Source organism: Leishmania braziliensis, chromosome 4 (assembly GCF_000002845.2).
Source record: "Leishmania braziliensis MHOM/BR/75/M2904 complete genome, chromosome 4".
NCBI lineage: Eukaryota > Euglenozoa > Kinetoplastea > Trypanosomatida > Trypanosomatidae > Leishmania > Leishmania braziliensis.
The window spans coordinates 142,455-167,825 of NC_009297.2; the positions used below are offsets into that span (position 1 = coordinate 142,455).

At 59.9% G+C, this 25,371-nt stretch overlaps 5 protein-coding genes and 1 pseudogene across 6 annotated transcripts; all 6 read right to left on the reverse strand.

Moving 5' to 3' along the window:
- Positions 1-885: 885 nt before the first annotated feature.
- Positions 886-1,962, reverse strand: LBRM_04_0420 (hypothetical protein; the record flags this gene model as incomplete). The annotated part of the gene is made up of 1 exon (XM_001561677.1): positions 886-1,962. The coding sequence occupies one exon, from the start codon at positions 1,960-1,962 to the stop codon at positions 886-888; it is 1,077 nt and encodes a 358-aa protein (XP_001561727.1).
- Positions 1,963-7,781: 5,819 nt separating this feature from the next.
- On the reverse strand, positions 7,782-8,561 carry LBRM_04_0430 (hypothetical protein; the record flags this gene model as incomplete). The annotated part of the gene is made up of 1 exon (XM_001561678.1): positions 7,782-8,561. The coding sequence occupies one exon, from the start codon at positions 8,559-8,561 to the stop codon at positions 7,782-7,784; it is 780 nt and encodes a 259-aa protein (XP_001561728.1).
- A 1,579-nt stretch (positions 8,562-10,140) lies between these two features.
- Positions 10,141-11,154, reverse strand: LBRM_04_0440 (anaphase promoting complex, subunit 10-like protein; the record flags this gene model as incomplete). Its single annotated transcript, XM_001561679.1, has 1 exon — positions 10,141-11,154. The coding sequence occupies one exon, from the start codon at positions 11,152-11,154 to the stop codon at positions 10,141-10,143; it is 1,014 nt and encodes a 337-aa protein (XP_001561729.1).
- Positions 11,155-12,658: 1,504 nt separating this feature from the next.
- LBRM_04_0450 (conserved hypothetical protein) lies at positions 12,659-15,898 on the reverse strand (the record flags this gene model as incomplete). Its single annotated transcript, XM_001561680.1, has 1 exon — positions 12,659-15,898. The coding sequence occupies one exon, from the start codon at positions 15,896-15,898 to the stop codon at positions 12,659-12,661; it is 3,240 nt and encodes a 1,079-aa protein (XP_001561730.1).
- A 2,645-nt stretch (positions 15,899-18,543) lies between these two features.
- On the reverse strand, positions 18,544-19,626 carry LBRM_04_0460 (conserved hypothetical protein; the record flags this gene model as incomplete). Its single annotated transcript, XM_001561681.1, has 1 exon — positions 18,544-19,626. One exon carries the CDS (start codon positions 19,624-19,626, stop codon positions 18,544-18,546), a length of 1,083 nt encoding a protein of 360 aa, XP_001561731.1.
- Positions 19,627-21,714: 2,088 nt separating this feature from the next.
- On the reverse strand, positions 21,715-24,390 carry LBRM_04_0470 (annotated as a pseudogene). The gene is given in 3 exon segments: positions 21,715-22,776; positions 22,778-23,452; positions 23,455-24,390. Coding segments are annotated over 3 exon segments (2,673 nt in total).
- Positions 24,391-25,371: the final 981 nt, after the last annotated feature.

Genomic DNA, 25,371 nt, shown 5'->3' on the forward strand with positions numbered 1-25,371 from the left:
TTGGGTGAGCTAGTGAACTACAGCAGCCACTTCCCCGCGGCTGCATTGGATACCTTTATGAATCCCTGCGTGTGCGCATGCAAACCGGAGGCGAATTCCCAACCCGGTTTAACACCAAGAATAGTGAGCAGGACAAGATTTCGCTCTCAACTGCAGAGGTTTGGCGCAAAGGACCTCTTCCTAGGAAGGCCGGAGGGGATTGGCCATTGGCCGCGTGAAGAAGCAACCGCTCTTCTTTCGGCACGGTTTCCGCAATGGCAAGGACGAGCTTCTGAAGACCTCTGCGCATGGAAATGCCCTCTTCCTTTCAACTGCTAAGCACAGGGCCGCAGTCCTCGGTGATAGTTCGTCGGGCAGTCGTGCCAAAAGGGTTTTATAGAAGGATGGCGGCAGTGGCCGGGCAGTGCCCGGTGAAACAAGCATTTCCGTTCGAAGCTACGGTGTGGGGTGCTCCGGAGGGGCCATTGGGACGTTCATGGGTGCGGCATGCTTTGTAATAACAAAGTTGCCCTCTTCCACAAAGTGTGAATAGTCTACAGGCAAAGCGGTTCCAATAGACACGCCGCGCGTAAACGCACTGCGCACCGGTGCGGTGGGGAAGGCGTTGGCACCGGCGAGGATCCATTCCCAACCAGCAGCCCAGAAACAAAGCCACTCATCCCCACTCCGCCCACCGGCGAGAAACTTTGTGTTGACGGAAGGGGAAAAAGAGTGGCCGGTTGGAAAACCCAGATTCGACGAACGTGGATAGCCTGCGGGGCATGGACCGTCTTCGATACACTTTTATTTGCAGGGGAAAGGGGCCGGATTCCAACAGCACCGGTTCCTCATCACGGGCGGCGGGAGGACCAGCGGCAAGTCGGTAAAAACGAACGCGCTGGCCGATCAGCTTGGATTTGGCCTCGCCTTGCATTTCCCTCCATCCGGCGGCCTGGAGCCACCATGGCCAGGGGGAAACTGTCTCACATCGTGCGGCGAGGGCAAAAACCGGCGGTTTTCAACACGACACAACTGCACCCCCTGCGGTCCCAGTTGCTTTTGCGCATGCGTCGCATTGGCGTTGTGTTTGGCTCGGGCACCCGGTTGAAGATCAATACGCTTGGGATTCTTTTTGCCACCGAACAGTGAAACAGTGACCCCGTGCCCTCCGAGGAAAAGTGGGTCGAACACTTTCTCTTCGTCCGTGTGGCTCGGGGGTGTGCGAAACAGTGCTTCGCCTTTTTGCGGATTTATCCACATGCCGCTGTCTTTCGACCACGCCGCCACTTTTCCAAGGACCGTGTTGCCGATCCTTACGCCAGAATTCCGCCCACGACATGGAATGGTGATGGCCAGGTCGTCCGCGTACATGCCGAACTGTGCGTAAGGGAATAGGGTTACCAACAACTCTGGGAGGAGTGGCTTGCAGGGGGGATGGTTGCAGTGCAAGAGCAGCTCCTTGGGGACACAAGCCTTTAGGGCATACTGTTGGCCTAATGGGTTTCCAAGCTTTGCTTGCGCATAGCGGTGTGCAAGGAAGTTTCGGAGCCAGTGCTTTAAGCGGGTGCCGGGGAAACTCTGTGTTCTCTTCGGGAGAATCAAGGGATCCACAGTGTCGAAGGCCTTGCTAGAATCCACCAGGATTATCAACGTCTGTATTGCTTGGTGGGTTGCTTGCTGCTCCCTGCCCGGGCGCTTGCCGATCATCACGTGGCAATGGATATTTCTATGTATCTCGACCGTGTCCGTGATCCTGGAAAGTACCATTTTCTTGGCGCAGCCACGCCCATGCGCATGTTGGCATAGACGGGGCTGCCGCGCATGAAATAAGCACGTTAACGCTACGTGCCGCATAAGTTTGGAGACGCAAGAGGTGGGACCAATTGACCGGCGCGAAGATTGCCCTGGTGGTTTCCCGGGTTTTGGTGGCGGTGAAACGTGCGCGTTCTTCCGCTGTTGGGGAACAAGGTGGGCGATCCACATCCAGTTAATGGGAGTTAAAATACGCGCTTTTGTCTTATGGGGATGGTGGTGCAGCGCCTCGTTGGGGATGCCATCCTGCCCGGCGGTCTTCGAGACGCGCCAGGGCTGCCTTGAGCTCTTTGCCGGAGAACAGGCGGTCTGTTCCCTCCCGCCTGTTTGTCTTCACCCAATTTGCCGTCACGCCACACCCTGGCTCGAAGGAAAGAAAACAGCGGGCGCGCGTGCTCGGCGCATCTTCGGCGGGAAAGGTTAAGGGGGTGGTGGTGGGGTCGGTGGCCCTTGTGCGTCGGCGGGCGGGGCGGTGGGGGTGGGGGCGCCTCCAGAATGAGGGAGGGCGTTCGCCCGAGCGAAATCATGGCCCGGAAAGGGAAAAATAGTGGGTGGCGATGATGAAAATGTCAGGGGGCTGGGGGTTGGCGGGGCGGTGGCATAGGGTTTGCGCAAGCAAGCGTTGCTTGCAACTAATGGTGTATTCGGGGTGAGCGTTGGGGAGTGCGGTGCCTGATGGACGGGGGGGATGGTTTGTGCAACGCGCATCGATTGCAGCACCGACCATGAAGCAGAGTAGCCGGGATCGGCCTTTGATATCTGTCAGCGCCAGGTGTCCTCGCGGGCTTGCCCGATGACGTGGTTTCCCTCATGCTGGCATAATTGGTGTGTGCGCAAGGTGCGGCTGTTCGGGTTGGCACGGTAAGCAACTTGTGCGTTTACGGCTTGCTCGTCGGCGGTATCCGTCCCGGCGGGCCACCACATAACCCCACGAGTTTGACAGCCGTGTGGGCAACTGCGCTTGGCGGCGCGCTGCGGGGCGGGGCTGGGCGATGCTTTGTGCTCGTCCGGGGTGGTTCTTCCCAACGGTCTCGCAGCTTTTGGTGCTTCACCGAAATGGCCCCAATTTGCCCCTTTCCGGCTGCAAAACAGCCTCGGGTATGTGGGGGCTGGTGGCTTAGTAGGGTTCTGCGAAAAAGAGTGATGGCAGAAGTGGGGAACTTGTGCTTGCTATCCGCTGTGCGGTTGAAACGGCAGCTGGCCGCCCCGACGCCCCGGAACCACGCCAAGCTCAGCGCGCCTTCTGTTCCGCTCTGGGAATATGCTGTCATACCCGGCGCGTTCTCCAGCATGAAACCCGTATCGCCAAACAGGGCCGCGGGCTGGTCGGCGGTGGCTGGATGCTCTGCGGGGTGCCGCCGGGATGGGGGGGGGGGGGGGAATGAAATTCCCGCAGAGGAACGAAGGGAAACCTCTTAAGGTACTCGCGAAGAGGTGGGGGCTCGCCGTGGCCGGGGCTTTGTGGGGCATGCAAAATGCCTCCGATCCCTGGCACGAGGCCGCTGTAGACCATCTCGGCGATAGCCCCTTCGACGGGCGAGTCTCCATCCCGCAGCTTCCGTTTTGCCTTTCGGGATTGCACACCTTTCTGGCGTGCGAATATTGCCGCGCCGTCCCTCCGGTTTTCGCGGGCGCTGAAAGGGTTGTGTGCCCGGGCGCCTTCCAGGTGTTGGAAGGACTTGGAGAGAGCCTCGCCACCTGAAGGAGGAAATGGTCAGCTTCAGCTGCAGGTGGTGCGGGCTGTTTGGCCTTTCTCGGGTCCTTCGCGTTCGCCTGTGCGATCGTGAGGAGTCCAGGGTTAGCTTCGGCACCTCCGCGCCGAAGTAGCGACATTCCAAAACAGAGGGCCGCGGCCAGCTGCAAAACCCCGCGCTCGAGGGGGGGCATTCAACACACTATGTCTCGCTGTGCTCTTCGGCGCTCGCCTTTCTCCGTGAGGGGGTGGGCTGCGTTGTTTTTTTTTTGGCGCCGTCATCATGCCCTGGCCCCATTACGGTTTCGCCGGTGCTTCGTGTTTGGGTCTGTTTCGCGACCCCCTTGCTCAAACCCAACGGAGGTGCCAAGACCACCTGTACCCCGCCATTTCCCTGTCAACAAATAGGTTTCATCCCTGGAACAAAAAGGGCTCCCGGGACTTTTGGCTGCGCAAAAAGCGGCGCATGGTTTTCGCGGCAAGCGCCCCCCTTTGCGCGCGGGGATTAGGAAGGCCCCGCGCCCCAAAAGGGTTCCCCGCGCGGCTGGCGCCCGGCGGAGCAAATCCGCTGAAGGCCGGGGCGGGGCGGGGGGTTGCAAAACATTCCTGCCAGGGCGTTTGGTTGAACCATCGCCGAAGGATGCGGGTCCTCAAAAGGCGCGTGTCGTGTTTCAATGAAAGGGGTGGCTGGCTTTGGAAGGCATCAGGGAGGGGTGTTGTTTTGGCGTGGTTCGGTCCCTCGCTTCTCGCGGGGGGGGGGGGGCGCCGGTGGCGCGGGGCCCCCGGCCTAACCGCCATGCGCCATATGAAACCCGCGGGGAAAGATGCTTGGGGGATTTGTGCTGTGGAAGCGGAATGCTTTGGATTTTCTGAGTTGTGTTTTTTTTTCGAGCAAATAGAAAAGCCTTTTGGTAATGAAGTCCGCCCGAAGGTCTCGCGTGGTTGCTTTTGGGATAATCGGGGCGGTTTCGTGGGAAATCCGCCGCTTCATCACGGGGTCGCTGAGGAGCGCCCCTTTTGCGGGGCAAAGGCCCGCGCCCTCGTGCTTTTATGAAACTTGAAATGCCCGGTGCGATTGTCTGCTGCTAAATGTCGGATTTATGTATCCTTGCCGAGTGGAAAGACCCACCCCTTCTCACACCCGGGTTTCTGGGATCCCGCCGCAGGCTTGTGGGCGATTCGTGTTGTGCGGTGGGCTTTTGTTTTGGGTTGCTGTGGCCCGGCTTCCCGTTGCTTTGCAGAAGGCAAATCTGGTTGTGCTTTGGTGCCGTGGATCGAGGCCGTGGGTGTCGCCAAGGGCTGCGGAACCCTGGGGCAGGTGAACCCCGGAAAGGGTTTGTTATCTATCGATTTTCGGTGGGGTGATCTGGTTTCCCGGCGCCGGGGGGGGGTGCCCAGCGTAAAAAAGAACGCGGCGGGCGGCCTTTGGCTACTGGGGTGTGTGTCTTGCTTGAAATTGCCTGCCTCGGGTGCCGGATGTTTCACTTGCAGCAGCCCAATCGGGTGGTGGTGTCCTTTGGGGGCGTTTTGGATAAAGGACTCGCCACTGGCGTTTGGGGTCGCGCGTTTCTGTCTTTCGGGGGTTGTTGCGGGTGCTGGTCTGACGCCGCTCTGGGGAACTTCCTCCTCGGCTAAACCCGGGTGCATCTTTTTTTGTTGGGGGGTTGTGGCTTTTGTTTGGGACCGTGCGCTTAGTATCCGGTGGCGGGGGGGGGGGGGGTGCCTGCCGGGCCGGGGCGCCGCGTTTCCTCCGGCCCGCATGGGGTTTTCCTGCGCCTGGTGGTGGTGGGGTTTTGTGCTCCTGCGCTGCGGCAGGTTTCCCGCGGTCTTTCCCCCGCAGCGGCGGCACCCACCCGCGCCAGCCCAAGGGAAAAGAACCCCCCGGCACCCCCTTTCCGTGGAGAAAATGGTGGCTTGTTGTGTTTTGTGGGCTTTGCAAGGGGGCCCTTGGCAAAGCGGCTTTTTGGCGCGGGCTTTGTGTTTCTCGCGCTTTCCCGCTGTTTTTGGTCCTTCAAGTAGGGGGCGGTGGCGCCTTTTTTCCCTTCAGTGTTTTTTGCTTGGCTCTTTCGGAGCTTTGCGCGCGTCCTTTCCGGGAAGCTGCTGGTTTGAACTGCCAGGGGAAGCGCGGGGCTGGGGGTGTTCTCGCCGGTTTTTTGTTGAGGGGCCTCGTTCTTTTGTTCGCGCGTTCCGTTCGTCCGCATTCTCGTGGCGCTGCTGCTTTGGTCCCCCTTGGCCAGGGGGGGGGTGGGCTTTAAAGAATGAGCCGCGCGTGGGCCCGGCGGGGCGCTTTTCCGCGTGGCGTTCCTCCAGCGCCGAAGTGTTGGGGAGAGGGTGGCGGGTTGGCTTTGGTGGGGTGGCCCCCCCCGCCAGCGGAAGCAGCCCGGCGTTGGCGAAGGGGGGGGGGGGGTTGCATGGCTTCCCCGGGGAGCACGGGGGTGGGGCGACGCGCAAAGGGAAAGAAAACCCGCACAATACACGAGCGCATGCAGACGTGGAAATAAACTCGCCTTATCGGCTCGCGTGTGCGAGTTAATTTTTTTTTTTGAAGGCGTGCACGCGTACAATGGCGACATGACAGGGAAAAGGGCGTGCCCGTGCCCGGTAGGGGGGGGGGGGCGGTGTGTGTGAAAAAGAAGGCGGCATGAATGACGCCATCAGGGATGCTTTTTTTTCTTTTGCTTGCGAGCGTGTGCGCTGTTGACTTCCCCTTTCCTCCCCCGGTCGATCGCCTCGCATCTGTCGGCCGTTTCTCTTCTCCCCCGGCTCAGTAGAAAGGCTGAACGAGGAGAGCTCAAAGTAGCTTTCCACCCAATCATCCCCTCCCTCACAGACGCAGACAGATACACCCACACAGGCATGCACACCATAAGGTTTCCCTTGCGTCTTGACCAGCGGTGGATGAGGGAGAAGGCGGGAGCGGGTGGGTGGGCGTGCGGCGAGCGCGAGAGGACGGCGTCATACAGAGAAACCAGCGTGCGAAAGAGGGAGGGGAGAACTGGAAAAGGAAGTCAGAAGAGACGGAAGAACAATCTTAAAGGGGTCGATGAAGCCGAACGCACACATACCCACTTCTACACAAAGCCAAGAAAACATCAAGGCACATATGCGGTCCTTCCTCCCACTTCACACCACGCTGTGAAAGACGACGAGAGGGGGTAACACACCGAGGAGTGCAGGGGGGACGGGAAAGAATGGGAAAGGAGTGAGACGGAAGTGAACAGAAGAGAGAAAAGAAGTTCATTCGAGAGGGAGGGGGGGGGGGGATCAAACAACCAAACAACAAAGTACACACACACACACATACACACATTGCTTGAACTGAGCAAAGCAAAGGAACCGACCGACGATGCAAAACAAGGAGATCGCATAAGTCGATAAAACCACACAGGCCGGCGCAGGAAGAGGGGGGAGGAGGAGGGTAGACGGTGGCGAGTACCAGTGAGTTGGTGGCGATCATGGTCGTGGTAGTAGCGAAGGGAGAGGCGAGATGAAAGTTCTGGACTGAAAGGCGCAAAAAGGGATAGGGGTTGCTTACGTAGCCACACACACGCACACACACAACCTCGGCGAGTCTGTGTGTGTGCGCTTGAGGTTGTAGTCCTCTTGCCCTTCCACCTCTTCACATTCACCTTCATCGACCCATTTTCACCACATTCTCTCAATCTCTGCTCCCTGCCTTCCTCACCCAAAACAACAACAACGTAGACGACGCAAGGGACGTCTACAGGAAAGAGAGAGGGGGGGGGGAGATGGAGACGCAACAGGCGATAAATAACAGTGCATACACATACGAAAAGAAAGGGACATCACACACACACACGCAACGTAATCTAATATACACACTATAAAGAGAATCACGCACGCTGTTATCTGTGTGAAGTAAAGATAAGTAAATCAAACCCAAGGATGGAGCGGAATGGAGGGAGGGGGAGGGAAAGAAAAAGATGTGCGCACCTACGAACAGGCGCATGCGCGTACGGTACGCCGAGTCAACGCTCCGCTTGTTCGTTCGACAGTTTCTCCCCACGTTTTTACTGCCGCTGTGTGTGTGTGTAGGGGGGGGGGGAGGTTGAATGGGAGAGAGCGAGAAAATGAGGGAGTGAGGCAGGGTAGTGGTGGCGATTCCACTGGGAAAGAGAAGCAAGGCGATTGACGGGCCCTCCTCTCCTTCATGACATCCCCCCATTGGTGAACCAAGCCTTTACTACCTCGGGGCACCATTCTCTCTCTTCTCGTTTCTCCTCTCTCCCTTTTCTTTCGATATCCGGTGCTGTAGTCGTCACGGGAGGGGCTCTCGTCACGACCGAGTGCTGTCGGAGTAGCTGGTTCTTCGGTTGCTAGAAGCAAAAGACGAGCCGTCGCACTGACTCTCCGATTCCGAGAAGGAGGAGCGGCGCGAGGAGGCGAAGGACGAGCTGCCATCGGACTTGCTACTACCCGCGTGGCTGGAGCCACGACTCCTGAAGGAGCCACTGCGAGTCGCTAATTCGCTGTCCTCGTCTGCGTCGTCGTACTGCTTCTTCTTGCAGCAGCAGCAATAGACAATGAAAATCATGATGACGGCGGCCACCGATAGCACAAGGATGAGAATGGCCCACCAGGGGAACTTCTTTTCTGGTGGACTGTAGCTTATTCTGTCCTCGTAGTTGCAGATGACTGGGTAGTTGTCGTAGCCCGTTGAGCTGATGAGGCCTCTGTCCTGGGTGTAGGCCGCGTACCTGTAGGTGGTGTACGCCCCTGTTGGATTTCCGCTTGCCCATTGGCTGCTGTTCACAAGCGTTTCGATCACTTGGCCGGCCTCGTAGATGTACCATAGCCACTTCCGGTCGGCGTTCAGGTACGCACTCACGTACGCCTGGGTCACCTTCTTGTCCTGCATGAGGCTCGCAACAAGACTCGTCATGGTTGTTGCGTACATGGCGACTGGGGTACTGCCAGCTTGTGCCGCCGTGCAGATTGCCTGAAGCTGATCGAAGCTAGTAAGGGGAAGCGTCGCGTCACTAGGGGCAAACAGTATACCAGCAGACGCAACGCTGGCAGCAAGACATACGGCCGCTGCCAAGCACACCGCCAGCATGGATGGCAGCGAGTTAGAGGACCAGGGAAGCTGAAGGCGCATCTGGGCGGGGGGGGGCAAACTACTACTGTTCGTCCTTCGGCTTGCTGTCGTTCCCTGTCAATGAGTTTGGGACTGGCTCAAAATGTGGCTGCGGTGCGAGGGTGGCAAAAGTAGTTGCTAGGAGAGGGGGAGGGGGGAGGAGGAGGAGGGGCAGCACACACGGGGAGTGTGAGTCGGTTGCTGTTGGGGTAGGAGCTGTTACGAGCAACAGGAGGCGTGGCGAGAGAGAGAGAGAGAGAGAGGACGCACTGATGTGTGTGTGTGTGTGTGTGTGTGTGTGTGTGTGACGGCAGCGGCGGCACATCCACGTTCAAGGACAAGACGAGCCCACCACATACATCATCATCATCATCATCGTTTCACAGCAGAAGACACGAGAGCAGAGGTCGTTTGTGGTGGGAAGTAGAGAGGGTGAGGCAGAGGACATGGATGGCGGATCTGTCATACACACGTGCGCGTGTGTGTGTGTGTGTGTGTGTGTGTTGCAAGCGGGCGGTGTTGAGGAGGACAGCAGAGGGAACGAGATGCTTCTACGAGTCTACCCATCACTTCAGCCCCCCTCCCCCCCCCCCCACGCACATCGCGTTTGTCACTTCTCCCCTCCATGCAGAGCGCCCCTGTTCGCTTGATGTTGTGTGCGCACAGGCCTTCCTTGAGCGGTGGGAGACAAGCGAGAGGGAGGAGGAGAAACTAAAAACGAAAACACCACGGCACACACACGGGCAGAAGTCCAAAGAAGAGAGCCAAACGCGCACACCCGCCAGTGCGTGCGTACGACTTGGCGACACATACGTGCACGTGCATGTGTCTGTGTCTTTCCCCCCTTTTCCGAGGCGTCCACACACTCTCGCTCCGCCACGCATGGGAGGCTCAACGCCCACAAACTCTACTACTATCACTCCCCACCCCCACTGCCGGTTACAGGGAACATTGCGTGGTGCGAAAGCACCCGTGGGGGGTGCACGCGGTGCGGCAATGCGCTGGGTCAGTCATCAGGGCACGGCCCCCTGTCCGGTGCATACCTCCCGGAGTGGCTTAGGCTTCCCACACCAGTAGGCAGTTAGGGGTCCGGTGGGATGCGCACGAGTGGTGCTGACACTCTGCCCATCGCACGGATGGCGCAGGCGTGTGCGCTGTCGCGGGCCGCCCTGACGCAGCGCCGCCCAGGACCTGACCGCCGACACCAGCAGCGACGCATCGCTCTGGCCTCTCCTCACGTCGTAAGAGTGGGTGGGTGGGGGCTGCTTGGCTTCCCCACAGAGAGTGGGGGTGGGGGTGCCGGGCTCTGGGAGAGACCACGCGCTGAGGTTTCCGCCCGTCATCAGGGGGACGGGAGGAGGAGGGGGGAGACGGAGCGATATGAGGTTCTAGTGTCCTGAGGCAGAAGAAGAAGAGAGGCATGCACATACACCCCCACACACACATCTACGTGCGAGACGATGCAGCGGGCGTCGACACAGCGCCGTTTCCCGTTCTGTTGCCGTTGCGAGCTTCTTGTTGGTGGCTCTTTTCCCGTTCCCACATCAGCCACCATTCGTTATCGCAGCTGCAGCTCATCTGCGGTGCCTTCCAGCAGTTCGCCACCTCGCAGCGGCCCTGCGCACGTCACCATGTCCGCTGCGTCTGCGTTGCTTACCCGCTCCAACTCCTCGTAGCGAGGCCCCATGAGCCGAATCCCTCGCAGGTGGCAGTCACGCCCATTGAACTGATTTTCGCAGATGCAAACATCGATCACTGTGCACCACAGCCAACGGTCGGCGGGGTGGCTGGTGTTGTGCGCGATCATCTGAATCGCAGCGGGTGTTTGCGTTCCGGCGCTGGAGGAGGCCGCGTGATTGCTGTGCCCCAGAGCTGCGGCTACCTTGCTATACGGTATGGGCGACGGGGACGGCGAGGCGGCACCCCAGGGGCCCCGGCTCCGTGTGCTGCCGGCTTGCTGGCGCTGCCTCTTCGCCGCGCCGCCGCTCCTCCCCACACCACCACCACCACCATCGTTTTCACCGCCTCCTAGATCCTCGCTGGTGTCTCCTGCCGCCTCGCCGAGCTTTATCAGCACCCAGCCGCACTCCTGACCGGCGCCGATGTCCACCTTAGCGACCTCTGTCATGTCGCCGCTGTGCGTCCCCGCTTTTACCCGAATCACTCGCGGGGAGTAGCTCTGATCGACAGCGCTGTTCACGTACACCGCCATGGCCTCGATGGGGGTAAGCTGGCCGAGCTGGATGCGAATCACGTGCGGCAGCACCCCGTCGGACTGCCAGAAGTTGTTGAGGTCGTGGTGCTGCATCAAGTGGCGAACACCGTTGCCGTGCTTCGCGCTGCTCACTGTCCAGACAGTGTTGCCGGAACCGCCAACGTCCATCTGATTGTGCGCGCGAGCCCACTGCGCAAGCTGTGGGGCGCTTAGGACCTGAAAAGATGGCACGACAGCGCCGGTTGACGACGAGGTGTCTGGCAAGGCAGAAGCGGAGGAGACCACCGGCTCACTCTCCTGCGATTGCGTGAGCTCCTCAACGCTGCTCTCGCGGTCGTAGTCGCCGCTGTCCTCCATCCTGAAGATGGCGTGCGTGTATGTGCGTGTGTTTGTGTGCTTGGGTGGAGGTGGTGAGGCCGCCAGTGAGGCGGAGGAGTTCGAGTTCGTAATGTCTCGTTCTTTGCGTCTCTTCGCTTCTCCTTGTCCTCCTGGTCAAGGGGGGTGCACCAGGTGGGACTGGAGGGACACATGAAAGGGGTGAAGGAGGAGGGGTGGGAGGAGGACAGGGAAGACAGAGAGGACTCACAGATGGAAAGAGGGAGAAGTCGGGTGGGCGTGTCTGCCAGCGCGAGGGCCACCACCACCTCTCACCCCTCTCCCTCTCTTCATTTTGCATCATTTCCTTTTCTTCTTCGTTTTGGTCGGTTGTTTGGCAACGCCCCCCTCTTTGCCGCGCACTCTGTGAGCCCCTCACACACGAGAGAAGACGGCTCGACTCGTGGAACACAGAGAAGGGGGTGGTGGTGGTGGGGTGCGAAGAGGAGCACAGGCGCCTTTGACGAGGATGGAGAGGGAAACGCACGACACGAGCGAGGGAAAGAGCGAACTCACTCCAACACAAGACAAGCACACACACACACACACACACACATACAAAAATACGAGGAAAGCGAACAGAGAAAACAAAGATAGGTAAACAAGCATGGCGGCGTAACGTGGCGGCACACGAGCGGACGACGCACGAACGGGGCGTACGGGGGGAGGGGGGGGGGAGAGAAGGGGAGAGGGGGAGGAGGAGGAGGAGAGGTGGTGGCGGGTGATGGGAAGTGAGGCGAGCAGGCGAGAGAGCAGAAGAAGTGGAGGAAGAGAAGAAAGACAAAAACACAATCGAAAAGCATACCGGTGTGAGTTGTGAGAGAGACGGAGGCGGGGAGGAGAAGGAGGAAGGGAGGGGAGGAGAAGGGGGAGGGGGAGGAGGCGGTCCTCCTCCTCCCCCCTTCTCCCCTCTCCCCTCTCCCACACACACTCAGATCGATGGACAGACGAATACGCAAAGGGTCTCAAACATATACGAATAGGAAAGTCCACACACATCAGCACACGTACACCTACTCACCCATACACTCAGACTTGCATACCTTGACAGCAACCTCACCTCGCAACACCCGCGCCGCGTTACTCTCTTCCCCTCCCCCCGCTGGAAGAATAGAAGTGGACACACACACACACACGCAGGAGCTCTTTACTCACTGCTGATACTTCTCTGCTGAGGGCTGCCGTTTACCAAGACAGGATGGCACAGCTGAGCGGAAAAGATAGTCCATGCAGAGAAGAAGAAAAACCGAGAGCGAGGGAGGGGGGTGGGGCTGAAATGGGGAGGAAGCCCCGCAACACGAGCCACGGCGCATCGACGCACCAAGACGCAGAGGGCCCATATGTGCCGCAGAGGGCGCTTTTTGAGCAAAAATTAAAGCACAACACCGCTAAAAAAACGAACCCCCACACACATCGCCAGTGCCGACGATACGCCAACGTACCCGTAACAACGCTCGACGCACAGAGTTGTGGTGGGGGGAGTCAGTTAGAAGTACCCGGCCGGGTTCTCCGTCGCCCTGAGCTGCTCTTCTATCCACTGGATCTGCGCCTCATCGAGGCTGTCGGCATAGGCGCTGCTGTTCATCTCCCACTCATTGTCCTCGCCCATCGTGTCGTACACGGCGCCCTCGGCCTGTGGCTGCTTCGGGTCGATGAGCGACATGGTCGACGAAACGCTCGCGCAGCTCGCAGAGAAGCCCCGATGTCGGAGCGGTGGGGTGGATAACTCACGCCACGCCACTGCACCACTGGCCTTGACATCGCCGGCACCAACGCGGTACGAGGCTATGCCAGCACCACCGCTGCCGTTACCTCGGCCAGCCGCGTCCGCGCTGGTCCAGGGACTCGGGGGATACCAGTACCCACCACCGAAGACCTGCCCGCCGGCTTCCTTGCCGAGTATCCGTGCCCCGGCAGAGATGGACCTGGGGAAGTGCTGCAGCTGCTGGTTCATCGAGTGCGGGGTGAGGGCATCAGGCGACGAGACAGCAAGTGGCGAGCCGTCACAGGAAGCTTCGGACGACAGCACGGGTTGCATGCACCAGCGTTCACCACCATAGCTGCTGAGCACATCGTCGCCGTCCACCTCACTCTCGTCGTCTTCGATCATGTTGACGTCGGCAAAGAGCGTGTCGACGAGCGTGCCCTCGTCCTTGGCGACCACGTCGGACACTGCCACACGATTGTGCTGGACGAAGTCCAGATCGCTCTCAGTCAGTAATCCTGGGCTGCGCATGGGGTGCTGTTGTGGCTGATGAGGTTCTGTAGTGCGGTTCACGGCCGGGTACGGGGCCTGGGGGAACTCCTGTACAGTGACGCAATGGGTTGTGGTGCCCGAATGAACGCCAGTGTAATAGCCGGCACCAGCGGAGAGAGAGCTTACGCCACTGCCTTGCTTACTCGTTCGCGCCTGTGGCCCGTTACCGCTGCCGCCGCCGCCGTTCCACAGTGCAGTCGGCGAGCCAGACGGTGTCGTCACAGCCACTGGCGACACGCGCGCGCCAGTGGCTGTGTTTGTCACCATCAGCGCCCTGCGCCGCATGGCAGGGCGATCCACCGTGACGCTCTGCGGCTCTGCGTTGCTCGCAGTGGTGGCGAGTCCACGGGCCGGCGATTTGAGGGGCACCGAAGGTGTGCTGCTGCAAGGGACGTCCCCGTCTGTGTCATCTCGCCCTATCGATGAGGGCGGCGAGGAGAAGGAGGTGGCGGATACTGTGAGCGTCCACGGTGTACCCGCTGTTGTACCCGACGCCGTCGCGAAGGTGCTCTGTCTGCTCATGAGACCCCAGGTGGTGCTTCCACTGCGGTTGGTCATGCTGTCCCCAAACGGCGAAGAATCCGGCTGGATTGACGGCGGCGACGTGCTGTGGCTCTCCAGTAATGACTGTGGGCTAGGTACGGCGGTTGCGAGCAATGCAACTGGCGTGCCACCAGGGTTGGTGCCTGCTGCTAAGGTCGTGGCGAGGCTCAGCCTTGCGGTGGTTGCAGGGTAGAAGGGGACAGCGCCAAGGCGCAAACCGCGACGGCTGAGCTGCTTATCTTCCTCAGACTGCTGCTGCGGTGGCAGCGGATGCGACGGGTCCACTGCTGGAGGACCGGAAGTGAATGCAGCCGTTGTGTCATTCGCCCAGCCGCAGTGCAGCACCGCAGGCTTGACAGCATGGGCTGCTGAGCCTGCTGACATGGGAAGGACGGCTGCCACCACACACGGATCCATGACAGACCCGTTCGCCGAAGAGAATTCGGGGAGCCTCATCACCCTCGGTGGTAGGGCGGGAAGTGCAGACTCGGCGACGACGGCGTGGGTGGTGTGACTCACCTGCTGGGCCACGATGATGGGGTCCTGCGGTATGAAGAGTGGCGGCGGCGGATGTACGCCGAAGGCGGTGACCGGGGCCATCACCGTTGTGACACCGAGCCCTGATGGGTGCTGCTGTACAGTGGTTAGCGTACGCCTTTGCTTCCGAGACTGCCTGTTGGTCGCATGGAGAAACGGGCGCGAGGCATCCTCTGGAGCGGTCGCGTCGTCGTCATGTGCTGCGTGCGATGTTGTTGGCGAGGGCTGCAGCTCTTCATCAGCAGCGGCGTCGCCGACCGCATCGTTGATGGAGCTTTCCCGCGACACCGCCGGCGACGACGCCACCGGGTGTGCTGGACTGAGGCGGCGACGATGTCGAGAGCGAGCGCCGCCCTCCGTGGCTGCAGGCCGCCGTGATGGCGTCGCTGTCGGGTTCTTTTCGGATTGGCGTGTGACTCGTCGCGTGCCAGTGGCAGGCAGCGAAGAGAGCCGACAATCGTTACGTGGTTTACACACAACGATTGCCGCCACCATTTCCGAGGCGGCAGCTGCACCCTGCACGTCGCCCACTACTTCACCCTCTTCGTTAGCTGCATTGTGCTTGGTAGCGCCCGTCTCAACTGAGCCCTCCCTTCCTCGCGCAGCCATGCGGCGGCGATCCTGTCGTGGCTGCAGCTGCCTGCGCTGCTTCCGCTCCTGCTGCTGTTTTTGCTCTACTTCCTCCCATAGTTGCGTGCTCGCCCAGGCTCGTGCTGCGCGCAGGTTGGAGTCGCGCTTGCCCCTCGTGCGGTTAAGGCGATTCGGTTGTTGTTGTCGCTGGCCCTGCTGCTGGGGCGGCAGAAGCGAGGAGGAAGAAGAGTCCGCTTCGGTGTCGTCATTGTTAGCAGTGATGGTGCAACCTGCAGTTGATGACTTGGCGAGCTGCGCATGTGGGTCGACTGCGTTCTGCGCTGCGCTCTCTTCTGTGAACACTCCTGCGGCAACGCCACCGCCACCACCACCACCGTTGTTCCTGCTACTGCGACCCTCACGACAAGGACGCTGAGGTGCCACCTTTGATGTTGACATCGCTGCTTCAGATGCACTTGGCTCGGTAAACCGTTTCAGTTGCGCGTCTCGCCGACCGCCGCCGCCGCCGTGATAATGAAGGTCTTTCTGCCTCTGCCTCTGCTGCTGCTGCTGCTGCTGTGATGTGTAGGACGCGGAGGGCGGCGGTGAAGGACAGGGTTTGCTGAAACGGCTGCGCAGCATTCGTTTCTGTCGGCACCCAGACGAGGAGGATGCGGCCGCCGGTAAGTTGCCTCCAAACACAGGCACTGAGGTCGCCATAGTGGCTGAGGTAGGCGAGCTGACCATGGCGTTGGTTAAGGGGTGCAGCCACGGCATCGCAGCAGTGACGGCAGCTTCGTGCTGCGAGTCCATGTGCATTCCTTTTCCCTCCTCCTCGAACGAGAGGAAACTAAAAGAGAGAAACGCGAAGTTGAACAGACACACAACGGGTCGAGAGAGAGAGAGAGACGCCCTTACGAAGGCGTGTGCGTGCAACGCTCGCGCATGCGGACCGGGTGGCCGCTGACAAGAGACCGTGAAGTGGCGGAGGTTCAGAGACAGACAGAGAGAGAGAGAGAGGATGACACAGAGAAACAACAAAGGAGGCCAAACGTAAACCAAACAATGCAGATGAGAGGCAGAGGGAGGGGCAGAGGAAGAGAGGAGGGGGCAGCGCGTGTGTGAATGTGTGTAATCCTGTGTGTCAGGGTGCGGATGTTATATTGAGAGAGAGAGAGAGTTACACAGAAGACTTCCGCCAGACCAGGGTCACACAGGTTGCTTCCCTCTCTCTCTCTCTCTCACGCTCTTTCTCTCTTCTCCCTATTTCTTCGTTTTCAAAGGTCAACACCCTACAAGCACTGATTCTGTGCGGGTATGTGTGTGTGTGTGTGTGCGTGTGTGTTCCTGCTGGAGAAGAAGAAATGTTTCGCTCTGGATTGAGCAGAGGTGGGAGAGAGAGAAGGAAAGAGGATAGAGAAAAAGTACGATGCGCAGACGTGCCGGTGTGGGCCCGCGTGTGGAGTGCGTACACAAGGAGAGAGTGTTGGTTGGTGTGAGTGCACCTGCACATGCGCGCGGCGTGTGTAGAGGGGCGTTAGTGAAGTTATAACTGGGAGGAGAGGAGGGGAGGGGAGGGGAGAGGTTGAGCGACATTACAGCGGCGTATCACCACAGTAATGCGGAGAGGAGGGGGGGGGGAGGAGAGGGAATGGGTGGAGATTATGAGTTGAGGGATGCAGCTTGTTGGAGGAGGGGCGTGTGCATCCGCTTACATGTTTGTATGGCTCGTTGTGGTGGATGAAGTACGTCACAGGCAGCCAAGTAAAAGCACGCGTGTATACACATACACACCCAGTGTGCGTCTGAGCGTTCATGAGGATACTGAAAAATACTCGGAGACAATACTCGAGGCTGTCGAGGGCCGCTCCGACGTGGTCGTAATCCCACCGGCACCACCCTCTCCCTCCCCTGCTGATGCAAAAAAAAAAAACACGCGACCCCGCTTCCCGCTTCCCCCTTCCGCCCCTCTTCACCCCACCCGCTATATTCCCTCTCTGGTGACCCTATACAAGATGCCATCGCCGCCGCGCACGCGAGGAGGAAGGGGCGGTTGTGGTAGTGGAGGTAGAGAGCGAGAGGGGAGGAAGGGCTAGGTGGCTGGGTAAAGTCCTACCACCAGCTCCGATCACCTTACGCGGGGGGGGGTCTTCTGGTTTGAAGAGGCGAGAGTATTCACCTGCTCTTTCCCGTTTGCCCATTCCGTTGGTGGGGCCTCGTTGAGGGGGGGGTGGGGTGGGGCTTTTCTTCTGTTCTGTCGCGCTTATTTCGCTCTTTACGTTGACGAGAGAAAGGGAAAGAGGGAAGGAGGGAGGAAACACACGGAGAGGAGGCGCCGACAGACACGCACGGGGAAAACAAGGGCCGCACTGAGGGAGTGTGAGTGAATGTGCGTGTGCGTGTGTGTGTGAGGGAGAGTTAACCAGCTGAAACGCGAAATCAATCAACAATAGGCCACAAAAAAAAAAGAAGAAGAGGAGGAGGAAACAACCTGTGAAAAGAAGGAAACACCAAAAAAGAACGGGTAAGTTAACACACAAGCATGGCTGGACCAACCAACGAGCGCACGGGCAACAAGAGGGGTACGAGCAGAGACGCAAGCACGCGACTGCTCGCTTAGGAAGGTGGTGCATAACCCTAATCGTTCATCCTTTCACTTCATTTCCCCTGTCTTGCTTCCTCGTTCCTCGTGTAACAGTGGAGAAGAGGAGAAGGGAGGAAGAGGAGGAGGGGAGGAGGGGGAGCGGCTTAACTAACGCACGTACGCGCCCCGCGTTTGTGCGGCTGTGCACGAGTGGTGCGCAGCGCGCCTGAGCGATGGCGACAGCAGTGTGGCTCAAGCGCGTGAGGCTTTCTTTCTCACGTGTGCGTGTGTATGGGTGTACAGATCTGCACGAAGGATGTTGGGTTTGTTGGGGATGACTGGCAGCGCTCGTGAGAGGGAGAGAACACGAAAGCCTCCGCTCCCTCCCTCCTCTTCACAGTACGAGCTCGCCAGGACGTTGACATGGGACAGTAGCTAACGAACGCGCCCCACACCTATGCACAATGTCATAAAAACTGAGACAGTCAGAAAGAGGGGGGGGGGAGAGCGACAATGACGCATGGTCACAAGGAGAGAGAGAAAGCAACAGGAAAAGGAGAAATATGGCGGGGGACGGGGGAAACACACAGACTTGAGCCCAAGCACATCGAAAGAACAACCAGCGCCATCACTACTACTACAACAATACACACACACACACACGAGAAACAAATCCACAAGAAGAGCGAAAAGGGGGGAGAGAGGGAGGGCATCTGCGTGGCTGTGGCTGTGTGCGTCTCTCCCCAAAGCCTGGGGTGATCGGCAGAATTCCCCCAAGCGGCCGCGCCTGCTTCGGACGTATGAAGAAGGCCTTCATAAAGAAGATGGGCAGTTGAGGGGGGCAACGTTGTGGAGGGACAAGCAGCGCCATCCACCGCGTCTATGCCATCGACTCGTGTAGGTCGCAAATAATCGATCTGGCCTCGTCGTCGCTCGGGTTGACCTCTAGAGCCTTGGTCGCCGCCTCGAGCGCCGCGTCCAGCTGGTTGCCATCTGCTAGAATTGCTGCCTTCGCCTTCAGCAGCGTCGACGTCGTCTCCTTCGCCGAGCTACCAATCACCTCAATCTCTTCCTGTGGCGGGTGCTCGAGGGTCTCGGCGACAAAGGCCAGCGCTGCATCATCCCCTTCCATCTCACTCAGTAAGAACGCTTTCTCGCGGAACGTGTTCGCCAGCGGGTGTACCTCGATACTGCGGTCCAACAGCGATAAGAGTTCCTTATTGAGGGCGGCCTTGCTGGCGTCGTCACCACACTCCTCAGCGGCACGGACAAGCTGCTGCAGCACGCCGGTCTGCCGCTCCAGCGCCTTTGCGTAGTGCGGGCACCTCTGGAGCGCCTTGCCGTACGCCTCTTTTGCCTTCTTGTAGTTGCCACTGGCGGCGTGTACGTCGCCAACGATTAGCCAACCACAGTGATCTCGGTCCCAGCCGAGCCGAACGGCGAGCTCCGCCGCCGTGAGTGCCTGCGCTAGCACCGCCTCGTCGGGCTTCTCCTCATCCAGAGACCCCAGCAGGAGGTCCGCCAGGTACGCGTAGACGCGCGCTAAGGCGGACTTGGTCTGCGCCGTCGAAGTTTCGCCGCCACCGTTGGCCTGCGGATCCTGCGCTGCGAGGTATGCCTGCACCTGCTCGAGCGCGATCTCGGCGCTGCTCGACACCTCCGTCACCTTGAAGCGCATGAGATCTGCCAGCACTTTCTGGTCAATCAGCTGGTACTTGCCGGCGGCAATCGCGAACTGCTCCGCGGCGTCTTCGAGGTCATGCATCTGCAGCGTAATCTCGGCCACGGAGTCGAGATAGGGCGCGAGCACAAACGGCGGCGCTCCCTCCGCCTTAAACGTGAAGACACGCATGGCGGCGAGGAGGTAGTCGCGGTCCCACAGGGCGTAGCCTTCGCTGATGGGCTTCTTGGAGTAAATTTTAGACAGCGATTCGGTTCGCTTCCGTGTCAGCGGCTCCGCCATCGTGCTGGTGCAAGCCGTGCTTGAGAGGAGGGGGAATGGTAGAAGGCGAGGGGGTGGAGGAGGGGGAAGGCAGCGAGAGTGTCCGATGGCGAAGCGGATGGTGGCGTTGGGTCGGGAGGGTGGAAGGCCTTGCGTTCCGTTCGAGTGGTAAATCCAAGTGTGGGCTCGTGTAGGACCGAAAAGGAAAGCGGAGGTGCGCAGGAAGTGAGGGAGCCGGAGGGGGGGGGTAGTGGTGTGGAGAGTTGGTGCCAGCGAGAACGAAAAAGCCAGGGGAAGGAGGAAGGGACTGCGCCGCTTCGAGTGACACCGCTGCCGAGCTTGATGGTGTACGCGTATATGTTCAGGAATGAAAGCCCAAAGATTTGCACGTGAAGTGTTCTTCTCGCTACCGCTAGGGTAACGTCAGAGAGCGGAAGGGAGGCGGAAAGGGACGTGGGGGGGAAACAGGAGGCGATGTCAGTTAGTGAGCTGAGGGGCCCCATCCCATTTTCGAGGCTGTGCTGGGGCGATGTCCCCAACACCTGTTGGATGTCGTCCACTGAGGGAAGCGGACCTGTGCAGTTCCGCTCTTACGGAGTCGCTGTTTGTCGTTTCCACAACTTCCACGAAGATGCAGGGCTCATCCCTTCTGTTACCCATCATGTCCACATCTGGTGGCTCACATGACGGGGGTGGGTGGGGGGCTGTGCCACCAACGGAAAAGGCTTGGCATGGGTGGGGGCAGGGGGGCTGCTTGGCTTCCCCACAGAGAGTGGGGGTGGGGGGTGCCGGGCTCTGGGAGAGACCACGCGCTGAGGTTTCCACCCGTCATCAGGGGGACGGGAGGAGGAGGGGTAAGAAGGGAGAGGGGTGCAATGAAGAAGAACCGCAGATATGATACGCTGTTGCAGAAAACTCAAGCCTCATTATATATTCAGGGTGGAAGGGGCAGATGTGAACGGGGGTATTCAGCAGCCCAACCACAACAGAGAGAGCTGTAAGGAGTCGAAAAGAGCGCCGGCGGTGGGGGAGTAAGAGAGGGGGGGGGGAGAGCGGAGGGAGGCCGCAGGAGAGAGAGAGCGAGAGAGGGAGTGAGCGCGAGTTACGTCAGCACAGCAACAACGTCCGCAGCCGCTGGCGCGTACAATGGACAAGAGCAACCCAGTAGACAGGCCCACATGATGGCATTACACACGAGACAGTGAGATCGACGAGTTGAAGATGAGGAACAGAGGAAGCTGCGCAAAGACGAGACAACAATGTCAGTAGTGCCCGCGTGTTTGAGCGAGGCCGAACACACGCACCCACATAAATTGAGGGGAAGCAACACAAGAGATAAAGAATCATTAGCGTGGTGATCGTCATTGAGGATCTTCCCCCCCCATCTCTCCTGCTTGCTATTCGTAGACGCTCAGCAGCAGCAATCAAAGATGAGTCGTAGACTCTCCAGGGAGGGAAGGGAGAGAGGCGAAGAGGGGAGGGAAGGAGAAAGATGGATGAGTGGGGGGCCTATTGGATGCTCTTCACCCCCCCCCGGCGCTTCGTTCAGCGCATTGGAAGACTTCCAGTGTCTTCTTGTAGACGAGGTACGCGCCACATGCTGAGATCCCTGAGGCGATGACTAGCAACAGAATAACCCACCACTGGACCTTCGACGTGGTGCTGTTATATCCTTGTTAGCCAGCGCCGGGCCCGGGCTCAGCGTGGTGTGCGGGATGCTCAGGAACAGGCTTCGCCACGCCACTTCTTGGGGCGGGGTCAAAGGAAGCGCATCCGACATGGTCGCATTCGCGGCATGCAAGTCGACTCCGTTGCGCAGCGTAAAGTTCACAATCAGCGAGTTCAGCGATACGGCGGCGGCGGCGGCGGCGGCAGCGGCGTCACGGCCGCGTGCCAAGGTGGAGAAAAGGATCGGACCCCTCCGATTACCTCGGAGAAGCTGCACACTACGGTAGAGCAGGTCAGACGAGGTGGACAGAGTCGACGTGTTCACTTTGGCGTTATGGGCAACCGCATCCGCGCTAATGCTGGGCACCGGTGTGTAGGTCGGCAACAGCAGCGGCTGCGTGTCTCCCGTTGCGTTCTCCATGGGGGTAGCAGCAGCCTCTAGACCGCAAAAATAGCTCCTGCGGCGCGGTGACGCGCCTGCACGGCGGCCACGGCTGCGGACTCGACAGCGTGGAGCGATGCGGCTGCCTTGGGCAGGGCCACAAAGCTGGACATGTACAACTGAACGACAGCCACTGACGGGTCGACGCCAAGTGCGGCCGCCATCGCCTCCTGGAAGAGCGCTAGGGAGGTGGAGGTGTAGCCAAGGTAGGGCGAGCCTGAAGCAGGCCAAGTGGCGTCGCCGTAGCACGTGAGGGAGCAGGGCACCACAGTGTCACGGTCATATTGGTCGAAACATTCTGCAGACGGTTGTCCAGGGAGAAGCGGAGTAGGTGTGGCTGCGACTCGTCGTCGGGAATACGGCCCGAGGGACTGGCCCCTGCAGACGATGCGGCGGGCAGGTAGAGCAGCCCGTCCATGGTGAAGCCATTGTCGCCCAACGAAGCCAGTCCACAGCATCACTGTCGTCAGCTGACCAAGATCGGCCAGCACGCACGCATCTGTATGATTGCCCATCGCAGTCCATGGCGGCAGGGTGTTGGGGTTGACAAAGCGCGTGTCGAGAAGTCCGCGCATCGTGCTGATTTGTGTGTAGACGCGGATCGCGTTCGCCGTCGGAGTCGCCGCCATGGAGGCGTCCACCCCTTCACGAGTATCCTCGCCTGTCTCCTCGTCGTTTTGGGTGTTGAGCGTGACGCGCAGGGTGGGGGCCCAGTCTTCCGTGAAGTACGCGATGCCAACGGAGAGGTAGTGCAGCCCACCATCAGCAGAGAAGCAGACAGTGCTGCGGGACGTCATAGGCGTTGCCGCTCGGCAGCGCCGCGACGAGGGTCTTGCTAAGGCTGTATGTCGGCGATGGCGACGACGGCTACTGCTGTATCCCGCACAAGGGCAGCGGCGACCCGGTGATTCTGTCGGCGCCAAAGATGAGCTGCATACCCGCGTAGGAGGGACACGTAGGGTGAGACAGCGCTGGCTGGATCCGGTGACTCCGCAGGCCGGTAGCACTGCTGGCCCACGTAGAAGCGAGTCAGGGAAAGCAGCGAGAGTGCAGACGGGTTCAGCTCGAGACGCTGGAGGAGTTCGTCCTCGGAGCTTGTCCGCAATGGTCACAGCCGTCCAGGTGCTTTGCCGTCGACTCGAGCAGCAGCGACAGCAGCAGATCTTCCATGGTACCACGGCGCAACACCACGTACTCGATCAAGTTCGCCCGCATTGCGTTCGTAGGCGTCCACGCGTGCAGCGATACTCGAGCCACTTGCAAAGGCATCACGCAGTAGTATACCCCAGAATCCACGAAGAATTCTGTAGCCACGCCGACATCATTCTCCGACACACCGCTGCCACCACGACAGCCGCTTCCGGGTCGCGGATGCACATGTGCAGGCGCTGCGGTGTTGCCATGCCCGTATGGCGCTTCGTCAAGGTCAGCATGTTCGAAACAGAGGCGGTCAACAGCGGAATACCGTGCGAGTTGTAGCTGCAGGTGGTGGAGAGAAGCACCTGCATGCCAGATGAACGATACACGTTGTCGTCGTCGATCGGGAGCGGATCGGTGTAGAGGCGCGTGTTTGCCAGCATTTGGCGGGCAGCAACGTGTTGGAGGTAGTCGGCCATACCGCTCGAGGTGAAATTCACTAGGTCCACTCCGCCGCCTCTGTCGACTCCAGCTTGGGAGCTGAAGGGTGCTGGTGGTGGCATCGTCTCCTCGCAGTGTGCGCCAAACCGCAGCCGGCCATCATGCTCGATACCGTAGCCGCTCAGGTAAACCAACTGACTGCTGTCCGGTGCATAGAGAATGAGCGTGGTATTTCCGCCGATGGGCATGCCTGTCACACTGTCTGCCCCGGCGCCATCGTGTTCCTAAGCGTCGTCAAGCTTCACGCGGAAGCCGGTCGGCATCGCGTGCGTGTACCGAAGCTGAAACATCGGGTGCACTGGTTCGCGCCACCCCTCCAGCCCCGTTTCGAGGCACATGATCCATGGCTGCGTCATGCTTGGGATGATCAGCGGCACCGAATCACCGCCATTGCCTCCCACTGGCGTGCTCAGCGTATACGGCAGCGTTAGAGCACCGAAATCTAGCACGTAGGGCCCGCACACAGCGTCGTCTGACACGGCCTCTGCGCCAGCAAAGCACGGGTCCTCGTCGTTGTCCATCGGCTTCACGAACATGACTCGCCAGCGATCTCCGCAAGGCACCAACTCTTCTTCCACCCCTACGCTATTGCTGCTGTTGCTGTTCCTTGGCGCTGGAAGACACCACAGCGCCAACGACACCTGCCGGCCAGCTGTGCCGACAACGTTCACCATGTTCTCCTCGCCTGTGCTCCACTCCAGCGCCACCTTGCTAGGCGCCAGCGCCGTCAGAAGCGCCATATCCTCGCTGCCGTCCGAAGAGAAGTAGCCATACACCGTCGGGCGGCGCACGTGCGTCTTCACGACGAGCGAGATACCTGGTGCGACGCGCCAGTCGAGGTGGTTCTGTGGCTGGAAGCACAGCACGTACGTCGCCGGAGCCGCCACGGAGCGGATGAGACCCTGAGAGAGGACAATGTAGTGCGCATCGGTGATGGAGACGTCCTCGCTGTCGTCGAAGAGAGAAATCCCCGTGAGGCCGTCCTGCATTCGAATATCAGGCAGCTCCGCACCGCCAATGCTCTTCGTCGCCACCATCGGCTGGCTGCACTGTGAAGTCCGTCTTGAAGGAGCACGCGAGCGTGCGTGTCGGCGCTGCAGACGCCAGCAGGGCCCACTCTCCACTGGCGCGCATCGCAATCAGGCCAGGGTGCGTTTTCCGGTCTGCCTCAGCGGCGAAGTTCGTGTACACGGCCCTGACTGCGGAGGCCTCTGCTGTGGATGATATCCCAGCCGCTGTCGTCTGCACGAGCCGTTGCGGAAGGCTTTCTTGTGTGTGCGGCGTGCCCGAGCTGTTCAACCTGCTGGGGCTCTGCATCTCCAGCACCACAGCTCCGACTCGTACTTCCTGCCGCTGGAGTAGCGTGTTCCCACCGCTGCTGTGGGTGCTGCCTGTGTCGGCGTACCAGTGCACCACGCCGTACCTGGCTGCGCCACCGAGCACGACGAGGTCATCGGCTCCCGCGCTGGCGTTGTCAGCGTAAACAAGCGCCTAAAAAAACACATTTTCCTCTGCGGAGTACACGGCGGCCCCGTATGGCGAGGCATAGCGGGTGTACGGCCATGGCGGCTGAGGCAGGTACGGATGTCATGGTAAACACACGAGCGCATATATGCGCTGCAGCACCGCTGCCGCTGGTGGTGATGGTCGTCGACGGAGAATAAAGGGTTCAGCCGTGCGGGCATGACACGACGGTGGCCGCCGCTGCGCGGCGCCTGGACGTCGTGTTGCGTGCATCTCTCATTCCCTCTAAAACTGGTGCTTCTCTTCTCGTGCGTTTCGCTGATGAGCGTTGACGATGTCGCGAGCTCTCTCTCTCTCTTTACACTGTAGCTTCTCGGAGGTGTAGACTTATGGGCCCGCGTGTGCGCGAGAGGGTGGAGGTAGGATGGTGGCTGAGTAGGACACTAGCGACGATGACGGAGAGCCGTAGAGAGGCAGAGGCAGAGAGGGACGTGTTTAAAAGTGAGAAGCGAAAGACTGAGGAGCGAAGCAGACGAGCAAAACAAACACACATC